At 35.6% G+C, this 14800-nt stretch overlaps 1 protein-coding gene across 1 annotated transcript in view; it reads right to left on the bottom strand.

Moving 5' to 3' along the window:
* The window catches only part of EYS (eyes shut homolog), a 956188-nt gene that overhangs the window by 259287 nt on the left and 682101 nt on the right, over positions 1–14800 (bottom strand). The window contains exon 35 of the mRNA XM_067294141.1: positions 14385–14497. Within this exon, the coding sequence (XP_067150242.1) occupies positions 14385–14497 (113 nt within the window). The remainder of the gene's footprint in view (positions 1–14384; positions 14498–14800) is intronic.

Genomic DNA, 14800 nt, shown 5'->3' with positions numbered 1-14800 from the left:
TTCAAATGCCTTAATTCAATCAAGAATATTCTGTATCTTCCTGTTTACGAAATGCATTTAATAACTGGTAAATGCTGGAAGCCAGTTAATGATGTCACGCTTCTGTTTATAGTGCCCAGAAACTGAAGAGGTCTAATCACTTCCCTTCATTTTCATAGAATACTTACTCAATTTTATAACATCAGTGAAATACATTAGGCAGTTAACTTTAAGAAATTACTGCATTTTCAGTTGGATAATGTCACTTGGCCTTCAGCCTTGCTCCTTACAGCTGTAAAAATTACACATTACATCTTGTTATTTAAATAAGGAATATCTTTGAAGGTTAAGAAATGGTGACTCATACTTCTATGTCAAGTGGGGTCTTGTATGGGTACTAATAGTATAGCATCTTCCTATTAATTAAGAAGGGGGTGGAGAGAGGAAAAAACGGGAAATCTGGCTTCAGAGAGCTGGTCTGGAGCATATATGTCTTAATAAGTTCTTGTACAGCATAGAAGAGAGGGTTTTTATTTTGGGGGGGGGTTAAGTTCAAAACATTAATGTGCATGTCCTCTTTTTGACACTGCTTGCAATAAGAACAGCTCTGGGTTTCATGAGCTGTAATGCTTTTGTTTTCCCACACACAAATTAGTTAAGATTTCTACTACTGCTATGACAAACTACTGCTTCCTGTAGTAGTTCAGAGCTCAAAAAAATCTTCAAACACGTAACTAATACTGTCCCTAGAAATTTACCAAAGACTTGAGAAAGACATGAGTAGGAGGTGAAGGAGAGGACATAAATCCAAACTTATCTTTAGATCACACATGTGATTTTGTGTGAATTGTCCAAAATATACATGAATACCTACTGCAGTTTTGCACAGACTAAATATTGATTTCTGTATACTCTGAGTATACTCTGTATATTGTGGGATCTGATCTTCTAAGAAGCAGTTTCTTTTTGTTAATATTAACTGTAAAGTTTATGTATCTATTTATATTTAAATAAATAGTAATATATAATATATATGTATTTTGAATTGCTTATGCTTTTAGTTTCTGCTATTCATATCCCAGTTCTGTGAAAAAAAAGGATTTGTTCTTCTTCATACTAGCCTTCAATTCCTAAAGATAGAATGCTCTCTACAAATCACCTAAATGCCTATAAAAATCTGTCTAGATTTTTAGGTTAAATTTCTGAAGCATTTTCTCCCTACACAAGAGCTGTGATTTCACTTTTAAAGAAGAAGAGAGAAAGGGAGGATACAGCAGGATTTAGATGGCGAGCTATTTTTTGGAATAATTACTTAAACAAACATCAATAGCATAGGGTTTTTTAAACATTAAACTAGTGTTTCAAGGCTGCAGGGGGCACTGATGCACTGTGTATCTAGAGCACTGCACAGCAAGATTCAGACAGGATTTGATTAAACAGTCTTCCAGGTTACAGATACAGAAAAAACGCATAAACTATTTATAATCAATTTAAGTTTTGAGAAATTAGGTAACTGTAAAATATTTATATGAATTTTAGAGGGGAATTAATGTTTCCTTTACTGGTAAATATATTTGTTTTTCTGCAACAATCACATAGTTGTAGGGATTAGACCGTTTTCTTAACTTTTGTAACCAATGTCCCTTGAAGGATGATATATCTTTCTAGTATTGCATTACTTAAGATTACACTCTTAAACAAACATTCCCTGCTCCCTGTAGGAAACCCTATTTTGCTTAGCATCTACCCAGAGAAGTCCATTTATTGGCCGTTGAAAATAACGTATTGGTATATTAATCAGCCAATACAGTCATTATCTGAATCACAGACTCATTTAAATAAGGACACATTACAATAAGAAATAATTATATATTTTATCATGTTATTTGATATTTAATGCTTTAGAAACTAAGAATACTGGCATCTAAGAGGTAGAGATCTCCTGATAATAAGAATATATGACAATTTATCACTTGACTGTATATGGTAGGCATGTGACCATGCCTGCATCATCTATTTTACATTCAGTACTTCTATTCTTTTAATTCCTTTGTTCAAATAATTCTTTGTGTGTGTCTGTGTGTGTGTGCAGCTTACATCAGAGTTTAATCTGTTCTTCAGTATATCTCAGATCTTAATATTTCATGAAGTTACAACTATCCTGAGACTCATAAGTTAGAGTTGGCTAAAGAATCCTTTCTAGAAGGACATGTAGTCTAACTTTAAGACAGCAAGACATGAAGAATCCATCACTTAAATTGGTAGTTTGTACCAATTATAATCATCATTACTGTAATAGCTCTTTTCTTTTACTGCCAATTCAGATTTTCTGGTTTCAGCTTTCAGCCATTGGTTCTAACATGCTGGTCTCTGCTCAGCTAAAGAAAACTCCTCTGGATCCAGTGCTTCTCCTCATACACACCATCAGCAGCTCAGCCATATTTTAGAAAAAAACAGGGAGACTAAATTCCAAAAGTGTCTTTCTGCATACCTTTTTCTTCAGACTGTCACCAATTTCTTTGCGTTTATGTTTCACACCCTTCCTCCATTTTTAAACCTACCTTTTTTTTTTCTACTTTTTTTTCCCCCTACTGTTCTGATGGGCACCAGTACAGAATGAAACATAGTATAAGCAATATCACAATCAATAATGTATACAGAAACAAAATTATCCTCTTACTTTCTTGCTCAGACAGCCAGGAATCATATTAACCATTTCGCTCCAAAAGCTTAGGTTGAATTGCTTGTCTAAATTAAGCAAAGAGAACTCTTCAGGATGCTGTCCTTCATTCTGGGATTTGGCCATTTTAAACAAGCACTCATAATAGGAAGTTTTGTATAAACCTCTTACTTTCAAAAAAGTGGACTAATAGTTCCTTGTATCAGGCTTTCCTGTTAGTTAGTTTTTGTAATAATTAAACCCACACTGTCCGAGAAACTGTAGAGGATTTTTTTATTCTGAATTTCCCTTAGTAAGCAAATTCTACATGAATATATCAAACTTTGATTTAAATGGCCATGATACATATCACTACAACAGCCAGCTTTTGGATATCAGTAATATGAGGGGTCTGGTTTTTCGAAAATTCTGGATTTGAAATTTGGGGGTTTGAATCCATTTCTAAATCTGAAAGCAACAGGTGTTATTAAAAGTGCTCTTCCAAAAAGGAGCTCAAAACATCTTCTTAACTGATATTATTATTTATAACAAATTAATGTTATTACTTATTATTTATTTATATTATCATAATATTATTTTCAATTGATTTTCTTTTCCATAAAAACAGACAAGGTTTTGTAATGTTTTTGATTGTTTTGCTTTTGGCTTTTTTAAAGGAGATTTTAACAAAATGTGGAAATTCATTATAAGTCAAAGTCCTCCAGTCTAATCACTGACACAATGAAGGACACGCAGTGAATCTCAGTATATAACCGCTAGACAGAATAAAACTGAACTTCTGAACTTTTCTCTTGTCATTCTGGGTTTTATCATTTGAAGGCAACTCTTACAATTTCTTATTACTTCTCTATGAATTTCAAAAGTGAATCTCAAAGATAACAAAAAGCTATAAGAAAGTCTTATACTGATTCAAGCTTTCACTAGGCAAATTCTTCCTTTCAGTATGACTCTTAATCTTACTTATTCTGTCTAATATGCCTCTCTTTTCACAATACTGTCAGGCACAATAACGAGAGCAACTACGTCTCCATTACGAGGCACTCTCAGCACATAACTTGGAAATCATGGAAATCTGCTGTGAAGTTTAATTATTTGTGAGTACATAACAAAACAATTTTTTCTCTATTTCTATATTTCTGTAATTGGAATGACGTCAAATGCTAGTACTAAAGCTCAGCATGAGTCTGTAGTCCAATAAGGAAACCATGCAAAATATTTTCTTTTACTAGTCAACTGTTTTCAGACAATTCTTCCTGTTAAATAGTTCGCTTTCTGAACCACTGTTCATAATAAATTTAAGACCCAGATTTATATGGAAACCTCTTTACAGCAGAATTCTGTCAAACCAACCCTGGGCCCATCTGCAAGTTTTAAATGAACAGAACAAAATAAGAAATATTTTTTCTACCGTAAGAGGATTTTCTTCTTCACATACTTGTTGGGCCAGAAGCCAAAGTGATTATTTCAAGAAACTACTGAACCATACCTTTTGATGTCTTGTGTCATTAAGGTAATTTTTCTTAAGCATTAAGGTAACGTTTCCAAAGAGGATTGCAATGGTTATGACATATGATATTACTAATGCTGTGAAAAATAAATGTAGTGAAGTTTTAAATTGTTAGAAAAATGTCTTTAAATTTAGTTTTTGTTTTGTGAGGCTGCTCCAGTTGGATGATCTCATCTCAAGGCTTTTTTTGGTTTAGCAAAAACCTTGTGTTCTCACATTTACAATATTGTTTTTAAGGGGGAACTATGCTGAAATATGAAATTTAAAAGTTGCATTCATTCATCAGAAAATGAGTCTTTCATATAAATCTCAAAAAAATTATTTTGCTGATACAATTTTTTGGTGGTTTTGTATTTCAAAAGCTAAACATGTTGAAGCATAGTTCCTGTTCAGATGATAGAGCTTCTAGGAAAGTATAAATATACAGCAATTTGCCCGAAGGTAATTTGCTTGTATCAATATTGTCATGCACCTAGAGCAACCCAAAATATTCTGGTAGTATGTACCATTCCTGAAACTATAATCTTTGAGGTAAAGAAGAAAAAGGTCCTCCTCATTAGCTGCAGCTGAAAATATACAGCTCAAATTCTGCACCTCTCCTCCTGTCAGATTACCGTAGAATTCACTGGTAAGAAAGGCTGAAAGACTGCAAAAATGTTTTTAAGCGACCTTTGCAGCCTCCTAATTCTGATTGCTCTCGACACTGAATAAGCTCCAAGCACAGAAGATTCCCCACTGCCCTCCGGACTGCGATGCCGCCCTGCTCCCCTGAGCTGCCCCACACTGCTGTCCACTGACCTGTGTCATGTCCCTAACTCTCCCCCTATCTCCGATGGAAGACCTCTTGAAGAACAGTTGAAAAACCACCCAATAAGCTCTCTTTCTCATCTCCACAATGTAGGAATGTTCCCTGGATGGAGACAGTGACTTTATGCCCTAATCACAGTTGTTCGTGTGGCTTTAAATCCACCACTCAATGAAAGGAGGCCAAGGCAGACTGATTTTTTTGTCAGGACAGATGTCTTTGACACACACATTTCTTCTTCTTGTAGTATGCAACAAACTGGATAAGATGCTTTCCTCAGTTCTAAACTATGTATGTTTTGATTAAAGCTTAGCACTTTATTTTATTGATATATAAAGGAGTCAATTTATATACAATGATTAAATATTCAGGGTGAAAGAAGCTTTACAAGTACCATTAATAAATCTAGTGATCAGATACAGTAAAAATCACCAGTAGTTGGAGATATTCAATGTTATATAAATGCACCAAAATAGATGCAAATGTGTGACAAGAGCGTAAAATAGTATTTTTCCAACACTGGAACTTTTTGTGTAGCACATGAAGCAAATAATAGATGATAAAATGTTAAAGTACATGTGAACAACAGAAAGTCAATTTTGTGAAACAAATTCTCTTGCAATGTCTTATTCATAACAAAACTTCATTTTTGTGCAACTGTGTCAGACTATTTTCCAAAATACATAATTGAATAATTATTTATTTGCATTAACACAGTATCTCAGATATCTGAGATTGGCATCTATACTTGCAAAAGCCTCCGTGATACAAACAGGGTAGAAAAAAATGCATGGTATCCTTTAATTCTTGTCTTATTAACCACCACGCAGGCACTTAGCAATTCTAAGAGAAATCAAGATCTCATTATATATACTTGGTCACTACAGACACACTAAGAGACAGAGGCTGCCACAGAAATTTATTGACAGAATTAAGAAATAATCCTCTATTGGTATAATGTACATGCCTAAAGTTACAGAAAGATAAGTAAGATCAAGATAAAAATAATTAAAATTATTATTAATCTTGCAGAATTAGAAAGTTGTCCCATTTCCATAACATGCCTTCTTATAAACACTGTACCACAGTACACCTATCAAAATGTGTGTTTCTTAGAATAAGGTAGTCTAAATTTTGATGGAACAAAAAAATGCTCTACTTTTCTTTGTTCTGGAGGGAGGAGTGAAGAGTTACTCTGTGGGGACAATCTGGTTCTAAGGTTTAACTAAATTCTTTTCCAAGGGGAAAGAAGCCGTCTAATTAAAATATATGAATAGAGACAGTAAAAGCTAAGGAAAGACTTTAGGATTTGGCAATTGAGCTCTTACATGACTAGTCACAGTTTGGTCACTTGACACACTTGCCTTGTATTTTTTTATCATCTGTACAGGAAAAGGGCAGTTTTATGGAAATAGTTTATTTACCAGCAACACACACTCATAAAGTACTGGGTTACTTTATTTAACAAGATGCCTATTGCCCTTTGCATTTTTTTCTAGTTATTGAAGTTCAGAACAATATGAAAGTTCAGAAAATACCTGCAAAAACAAAGAATATGAAAAAGAAAGTCAGTTTCAGTTTTGTCATATGCTGATGAGAGGCAACCTCTTCCAGAAACAGGGAGAGAAATGTAATATTTGCAAACACGCATTATCTCACCTGTATATATTTAGCACAGGGATTTGCCTAAAATCTATCGCAAACGATTCCCTCAGAACACTTCAGAAGACTGAGCAAAAGGCTTACACAACAATTTACAGTGATTTTGAGGATTTATAACAGCAGGAAAGATTAGCCCTGTCACTTTTTCCTTTTTTTCTTTTTTTAACATTAAGTCTGTATCACTGAAAAGTCATCATCTGAACAGGTATGCCAAAGGAGGAAAAAATGGTAAAAGAAAAAACCAGAATACATATACACACACACAGCAGAAAAGAGATTGCACAGGAGAGCAAAAGCCACAAAGGAAAAAAACACATTGAAAACAAGTGTAATAAAAGATGAGGGAAATCACAAAGGACAAATCAAGCAAAGAAAACAAAAGTATATAAAAGCAAATCAGGCACTGGAAAAGAAGGAAGAGGCAATTAGGCATGCACAGAAAATCTTATCAGCCAGCAAAAGCAAGAGATGAGAGATAAAAGAAGCAACAAAAAATGCATAAAGAAGAACAAATACTTGTTATCATGCTCTATATTAAAATTACACAGAATTGCTATTAACATATCATCAAGCATCATATATATGAAGAATACAAATGAACGGTATTTCTGAAGCTTTATCTTCAATAATGTACTTAAGAAACATTCCAGTCAAATCTGTATGTTAACCACAGAAAACAGAAAACCTGGTAAACAAAACTAAGTGACACCAATATTACTCACTTAACTGTTTTCTTCTACTGTGCAAGAGCACTATATATATATATATTTTTTTGCTGTTTCAGAATTAAGCACATATCCCCAAACTGCTCACGAAAAAATACAAGCATAAATATCTGTGCTGAGATATAAGAATATAACTTAAAGTCCGAAAAATATCTCTTTCACATATATCAGAAGCTCAATGCTTCTCATAGCACTGTGCGCTTATTCATAAACTAAGATGTATATAGAAAGAAGAGCTTAGATTTGGAGCTAACTCTGTGATTGCCACTTCAGCTCTGGACCAGCTTGTACCTTTGTTTGAACTTAGCTTCTTCAGCTCAGATGGATTCATGTGAACATGCCCTTTGACCTCACCTCAGTCTTGTACCAACTCTTACTATGGATTCTAACACACAGCATACACCACTACAGCACTTTGCCATTTCCAGATGTGAAAAGGTAACAATTTCACTTTCACAAATGGGGAAAAACAACTTTTAGCAGAGCCAACTTTCCCTTTCCAAAGTATGGAGTTCATTATGAAGAAAGAACTCAAAAATCTCAGATGCCTGGTGCCAGATGCCTTGAGTTGTGAAGTTTTATAATATTCTTAAAAAGCAGGAAGTACCAGAGAGGAAGTGACATAATGAAAAATTGTATGGGAAATTGAATTTTACAGAGCTGTTAAGGATCTGCTGGGATGCTTTGAAAAATATCACAGAAAACTACAGAATGGAAAGGGGAGTACTCACAGAGAAGGAAGGGGAGTTAGAACTTGGAAAGTGGATAACTGAGGGCTTACTGAAAACATGTAGAGATCTCCAAAATATACTGCATAGCTCCTGAGAAAATTGCTGTGCATTAGGAAAACCATCAATCCTCTTGATGGAATGGAACTTGGGTAATGCACAGTCAAGAGCCTCTTTCCAGAATGCAAATAGCAATCAGAGTCTTTGCTCAGTTTCAGACTGGAAAAAAAAGCTTAAGATAAATTAACAGCAAAATAAAATCTTTAAAAAAATCAACCAAAAACCTGCCCTATAAGCAGCAATGAAGAACTCAGTTTATTAGCTCCTGTCTGTCAGTGCAAAATCTGCCTTGTATATTTACATCCATCAGTAAGCCTCCTTTTAGGAAAACAGCAAACAGCTGTGCACTTTGTCCCAGTTAGAAATTTTTTTAAAAGAAGAACAAATCACGGCTTGAAGATACACACACACACACACACACACACACACATATGTCTATACACACAGTATCCTTTAATTTTTGTCATATTAAACACCATACAGGCACTTAGCAATTCTAAGAGAAATCAAGATCTCATTATATATGCTTGGTCATTACAGACACACTAGGAGACAGTGACTGCCACAGAAATCTGTTGACAGAATTAAGAAACAATCCTCTACTGGTATAATGTACATGCCTAAAGTTACAGAAAGATAATTAAAGTCAGGACAGACATCACCAAAAATTACTATTAATCTTTCAGATTTATTTATATATATATACACACACACAAACACACACACACACACACACACACACACATACATATTTCACATATATGTGGGTGTTTGGAATTTTTGAATTTACTACATGCAGTCAGCTCTTACAGGAATATAAAGCTGTCCTAGCTCCCAGACACTAAACCAGAAGTGAGGTGCAGTAAACACCAACTTTTGATACTGGGGCTCAGAGCTTCATTTATATCTATCATCGAAGCTCTACCTGAAAGTGATAATCATTTCTCCAGGAAATCTATTACAGTAGCATTTCTCAAACAGAGGACCTTTATATTGTATTAGCACATCTCAAGTATCTTATTTGCTTCAGAAGAAAGAAAATTAGAGATTTCATTTCTTAACAGAACTCATCAGAGATCTGTTATTTCCAATTGTCCATTTTAGTACTGTTGGCCATCATATAATCTCTTTCAAAATTGCCTATATATGTATAGCTCTGAAACAGGAACAGTTTAAACAGCATCTTAAAATAAATATTGATAAGATTTAGATAAGTATATATTCTAGAGTAATTCTAGAAAACTGCCTTTTGGAAGCTGACCTTTACAGTTGATATGGTTCTATTACAACCTTTCCTAAAAGCAAAAGCAACATAGCTCAGAGAACTTTTGTTACTGCAAATCTGCCCTGGAAGTCAAGCTTAAGCTAATTCTCTAGCCCACAGCAGACAGCCATTATTCTGCAATTTCCTACATTCACCTTGGGTACCTCTCATGGCAGGAAGCTCTGATGAGCCCTCAGTACAGTACGTGTGTCCTTGCTGTTCTCTTCTCCCCATGGCACCACATGCTGCAGCATATCTGTGAACTGCAGGCTTAAACAGGCTGTGACAACAACAAGCTCCCACATTTCCTTTCTCCTTCCTGTGCCACAGAAAGATGGAAGAGCAGTTTTCACTATAGGACTGCAAGACACACAAGTAGTCTGCAGATTCCTTGAGGAAGAGCAAAAGGACCATAGCATCCATCTTACTGTTTCAATCAAGAATAAAAGGTATGCCTGTGTTGAAAGGCAACCTCAGAATAATCCATAAACCTAGTCCTGCCAATCATCCTCATTAATACTCCTTAACTGGATCTCTGGCAGCTATTCAACCCCAGTCCAGAAACTTTGCTGAAAAGAAAGGATCTGCGACACCAAACTGTTTGGCAAACTCATTCCTTTCCATAGTGTAGCGAAACTACTCCACATTTTGCAGCCTGTGAGAACAGGAAGTGCCCTAGCTCTACTCCATAGTATCTCAGCTCCAACTTTCTGCCCTTCTCTTATTCCATTGCCTTCTCTATTAGAAAATCAAAACTCATTTCCAGAACTCTTCCAGAGGACAAAATAGCACTTTTCATCCTCTAATAAATTATGTAATTCAGAGAGTAGGAACGAAAACTCAAGCCTGCTGTCTCCCATTTGAGATGTCCAACCACCAGTTCTGGTTTCTCACTCTAGCCCCAAGGTTCTGCATTCCTTTCTGAGTTGTGGGAAAAGGTCCAAATATCCTCAGACTGAGAAGGAATCCAGATCTATCTGTTCTTTGGCATGTGTTCTCCTCATTCATCTACTATATATAAAATTGACCTGCACCATCTCCAACTCTTTCACTGATGCCCATTTCTTGGAATGAGCTGTCACTGTATTGATGCATATGCTCAGCTGAAGGATCTGGGCCATGATCTTCGAGACTAACTAAGCTAAAGCCTCTCTCTTGAAACCTCAGTGCCTCTGAGCATGCCCAAAAGTCTTGGAACTTTCAGAATGATGAGAGTTATAGCAAGTTTTAAGGTCTCTGATCTTATCCCAGTACTGACTTCACTCTCGAACTTAAGCAGCACCTTGTTCCTAAATTACGTGAAAGGCAATCAACACACTGTCCCCATCTCCCATTTAGTTCTGCTGAGCTAAAATAATGCACCCTTCTCTGCTGCATATGATATTTGCATTACAAAACTGAATGCTAGAGGAACAAACAGCATTCTTGCCCTATGTATTTAAGGAATTTTAGACAGCAGATAATCAGATACATATGCCAGTGTAATTAGTATTACGGCTTTATTTTTTAATTTCTTAATTTTCAGAAAAATTTAAATAGCAACCTGTACTGCATTAATCTCAGATATAAGCAACACAGAGTACATAATGTCCTTTGAAAGGTACTGAATTGTCCTGAAATAGTGATGCCAGTAGTTTTGAAAAGGTTAATGAACTGTATCTAAAATTTGTTTGTGAAAGTTCTCTATATTCTATCCCACATATTAGCTCATCCTTTTGGTATTTTAAAATTCAAATAGATCTAGTTAAAAAAATGGCAGAACACATTTGAGTAAATTTCAAACCTATTAAAAATTCATAAGGTTAAAATTTACTCACAAACCCATACACTTTAAGAAGTTTTTGCATGTCTCCCTTTGGCTGACCTTCTACACCACAATAATAAGGTAATCCATGCTGCTGGGGCTGCCAAGAAATAAAAGCAAGTTAAATGAATGGTATTAGTCAGATACTTGAGTAAGGCTAAATATGCAAAAGCAGAGGCATTTGAAAAGAGTAAAAATCTAAAAACAGGTGATGATAGGAAGATTAATTAAAGAAAAATTACAATGGAGAGAACAGAAATACACAGTGCCACTGGAAGATAAATGCACTGATGTTCTTACGGGTATAAAAAGAGCTTCACCAGGAGAAACTGTTTGGAGTGCTTTATCTATATCCACATTGTAGACTACTCTGGAACTGCCAGACAGCTTGAAGCGTAGCTGTATTGCATCAACGGTACTATATGAATTCTGCAAACCCTTGCATACATACACCAGGCCTTCCAGCATTCACCAACTTCCCCTTTTTGCAACATATATAATCCCATACTGCCCTATTTAAGCAACTTTCTTCAAGCACTTTCTCCTTCCTCTTCAAGACAAACATGACTCTCCAAGGAGTTTGTCTCACAAAAAAACAATGGCAGTTAGGCTTCCTGGGCACTTTCTGGGAAGCAGAATTTACATGTACAGATGGATGAAGGTCAGGATACAGGTGGGCTGTACCTAAAACAAAGGGCAAAGGATGATGCAAGCTGCCGCATGTGGGCAGAGCTGAGATTCTTATATGTCACAGAGCAGGGAAAGAGTCAGGAGAATGCCTGCTAGGTTTCCCTGTAGTCTGTTCCTAAGTGACAACTGTACCACTCAGGGAAATTTAGACTAAATTTGAATCCTGAAATTTGAATTCTGCTTCCAGGTGTTCACAGACTGCAAGAGCTGGGATTCAGATCAGGATGGAACCAGCTCTGTGTGGATTGCACAAGACTGGACACCACTGTGCTCATCTATAGCATTCTGGAATGAGCAGAGAGGGAAAAGGAACATGTTACTCAGTATAGATGGAGGCGGTCTAACATCCTTTCCAACATCCTTTAATGCAGCAGACTGTTTTCAAGATTCATCTATACAAACTATGATGTCATTTTACTTACCCAAGTAGTTACATATACACAGTAAGTATTTGCAAGAAACAGCCTCTAGAGTGTAATCACTGAGTTCTAACTCCATGTTAAGCAATCTTTATTGTCATGTTTCTAATTGATTAAATTGCTAATTGATTAAAATTGAAGGGAAATATCAAAATCAATACAAAATGCAATAAATCTTGGCATATAATTCTATAGATTATAACAGATAATGTAGCATCCTAAAGAATACTTAAGTTTAAAAAGGAACTAAATCAATTTTGTCTCAAAGCTTTCTCCTTCCCATCTATAGTAGCAAACACAGATTGGATGAAGCGGATCTCATTGGTCTTATGGTTCTCGTAGGTTACATAAACTAGCCAACAGGAAACACTGATGAGAGAGTGGTGTGATAAAGCCTAAGGACATAGACACCTACCTCAGAGAAAAGATTATACTGCAGAACGAAAGGAAGCACAGAAGATGGTAACAGTCCTGGTTTTAAAGTAATCCCTCTTTTAGCTAGTAGTTTAAAAAATAGAGCTTCATCTTGCCTAGGATTTGGGAGATCAAAGGTGTAATGCCTATGCAAAATGGAGAATGACTTCCTAATCTAGTAACTTGAGATGGTTTATGATTTTTTTCCAGTGATTAATTAATTTCATATGCGTAAGTAGTCATTGAAGTCATGATCTTTTTTCCTAAATTAATTCCTGCATTACAGGACAGAGTAGCCTGCTCACTTGCTCTCATTTTCATGAATTTCTATTCTGCACATAGGCAGAGTTCCACAGAGCATGTGTCCTCATTTTTGAGAAGACCACTGTTTGATGGTTAGGAGAAAACTCTGTGACAGGCAAGGGTGGAGCCATCTCTTCTCTCTTAGCTGGGGTTTATCACAAAAGAGGCCAGATTTCTGTATTTTGGGCAGGATTTACACCCACAGGTGTTTGTTAAACTCACTTGGAGGACACCTACCAAACAAAATGCCTAACGGAACTCAAATGGTGCAAAGACTAATTTCTTGATCACATCTGGGCAAGGAGAAGACATTGAGATGGTCATCTAAAGATGGTTCCACACAGGTATGCAAGCAGAACTTTATGTTCAGGGTAAGTTTTATGGGCAAGAGCTTAGATGCCTAGGACTTGAGGCAGCTGGTTCACTGGCTACCAAGTTTAACGTTTACACTCCTTTCATAAATTTGAGTGTGATATGTACAAGTTCATGAAGGGACCAGTGGCACAAGTGAGCAGAGTCCAGTTCTTATGAATATTCACTTAATGCTCTAGTTAATTACCATTAGATTCCTAAAATATGTTTTAGTTGAGAACAGAAACATTAACTAAACTATTCTGTAAATCTTAGGGAAAAAAATTAGTCATGTATAAAAAGGCTTATGAAAAATTCTCCAGGGCTAGAGAACACATATAATATGACTAAAAACACATTCTCTTCTTCTGAAAGACTCCACGATCCACAAATACAAATCACTTCCACTTTCTTTTCTTTACCACCTTACAGCTTAAACATGTTATGTGCCAGAATAGAATCCCAATCTACACCACTGTCAGTGTATAGCTTTTTATTTCAATCAATGCATGACCAAGAGCAATGTGAATATACAAAAGTGAAATCAAGTGTTTTTCTTTATATTCAGAAGCAGTGTTTTCCAGTAGTTTTCACAAACTTATATATACTATGTGCAGCAGCAAGTCTCTAGTATTTGTTATAAGATTCATGAAAATCCCCAAAGCATGAATAGAAACACAAACAGCACCTCACCCTGCCCACTCCTATATTTTATCTTAAGATTGTCTTGTTTAGTATACTATGCTTCACCAGCCAGTGAGTGAAAAACCACTCTAAGCAAGCTATCAAGCTTAATTGAATTACGCTGCAAAAAAGCATCTTCCATAAATAAAAAGGCTTGAAAAGTATAAAAGAAAGCAAAATACCCATCTGTATAAGCAGTTTTTCCCTAAACATTCTTGAAATTATCTAGAATGGTGACCCTATTTTAGGAAGAAAGAAAAATCAACAGAAATATTTTCTTCTGATTTGAAAAGGCACAGAGGGTAGTACCTGCAATTGTCGATATTATTTCTGCCCACAGCGTTAGAGAAGTTGAAAGGTCCCACATTATTGATTTCTATGACTTCTACACAGCCAGTGAAATTGTAGGCAGGTCCAGGCATCTACAAAAGAGGAAAAACGCACACAATTCTTATGCTTGTTATCCTAGTAATTTGGTTTTAAAAAGATTTCTGACAAAGATTTGTAACGCAATTCAGACCTAATTCTGAAGATCCCTCCTGGTTTCCAATCTTTTCCACAGTGAAATTCTATAAAATAACAGTGAATGTAAAAAGAAATTACAGAAAAAATAGAAAAGCTGACTTTTTAAAATAAACTCTTTTTTTTTTTGACATACAGACAGGCCCATAGGTACAGTGACACCCAAGCAAAAATAAAGTAGACTTGTCTAACTTTAAAGAGGT

Source organism: Apteryx mantelli, chromosome 3 (genome assembly GCF_036417845.1).
Source record: "Apteryx mantelli isolate bAptMan1 chromosome 3, bAptMan1.hap1, whole genome shotgun sequence".
NCBI lineage: Eukaryota > Metazoa > Chordata > Aves > Apterygiformes > Apterygidae > Apteryx > Apteryx mantelli.
Note: the sequence above shows the minus strand (reverse complement) of the source record. Positions and strands in the feature narration are given on the sequence as shown.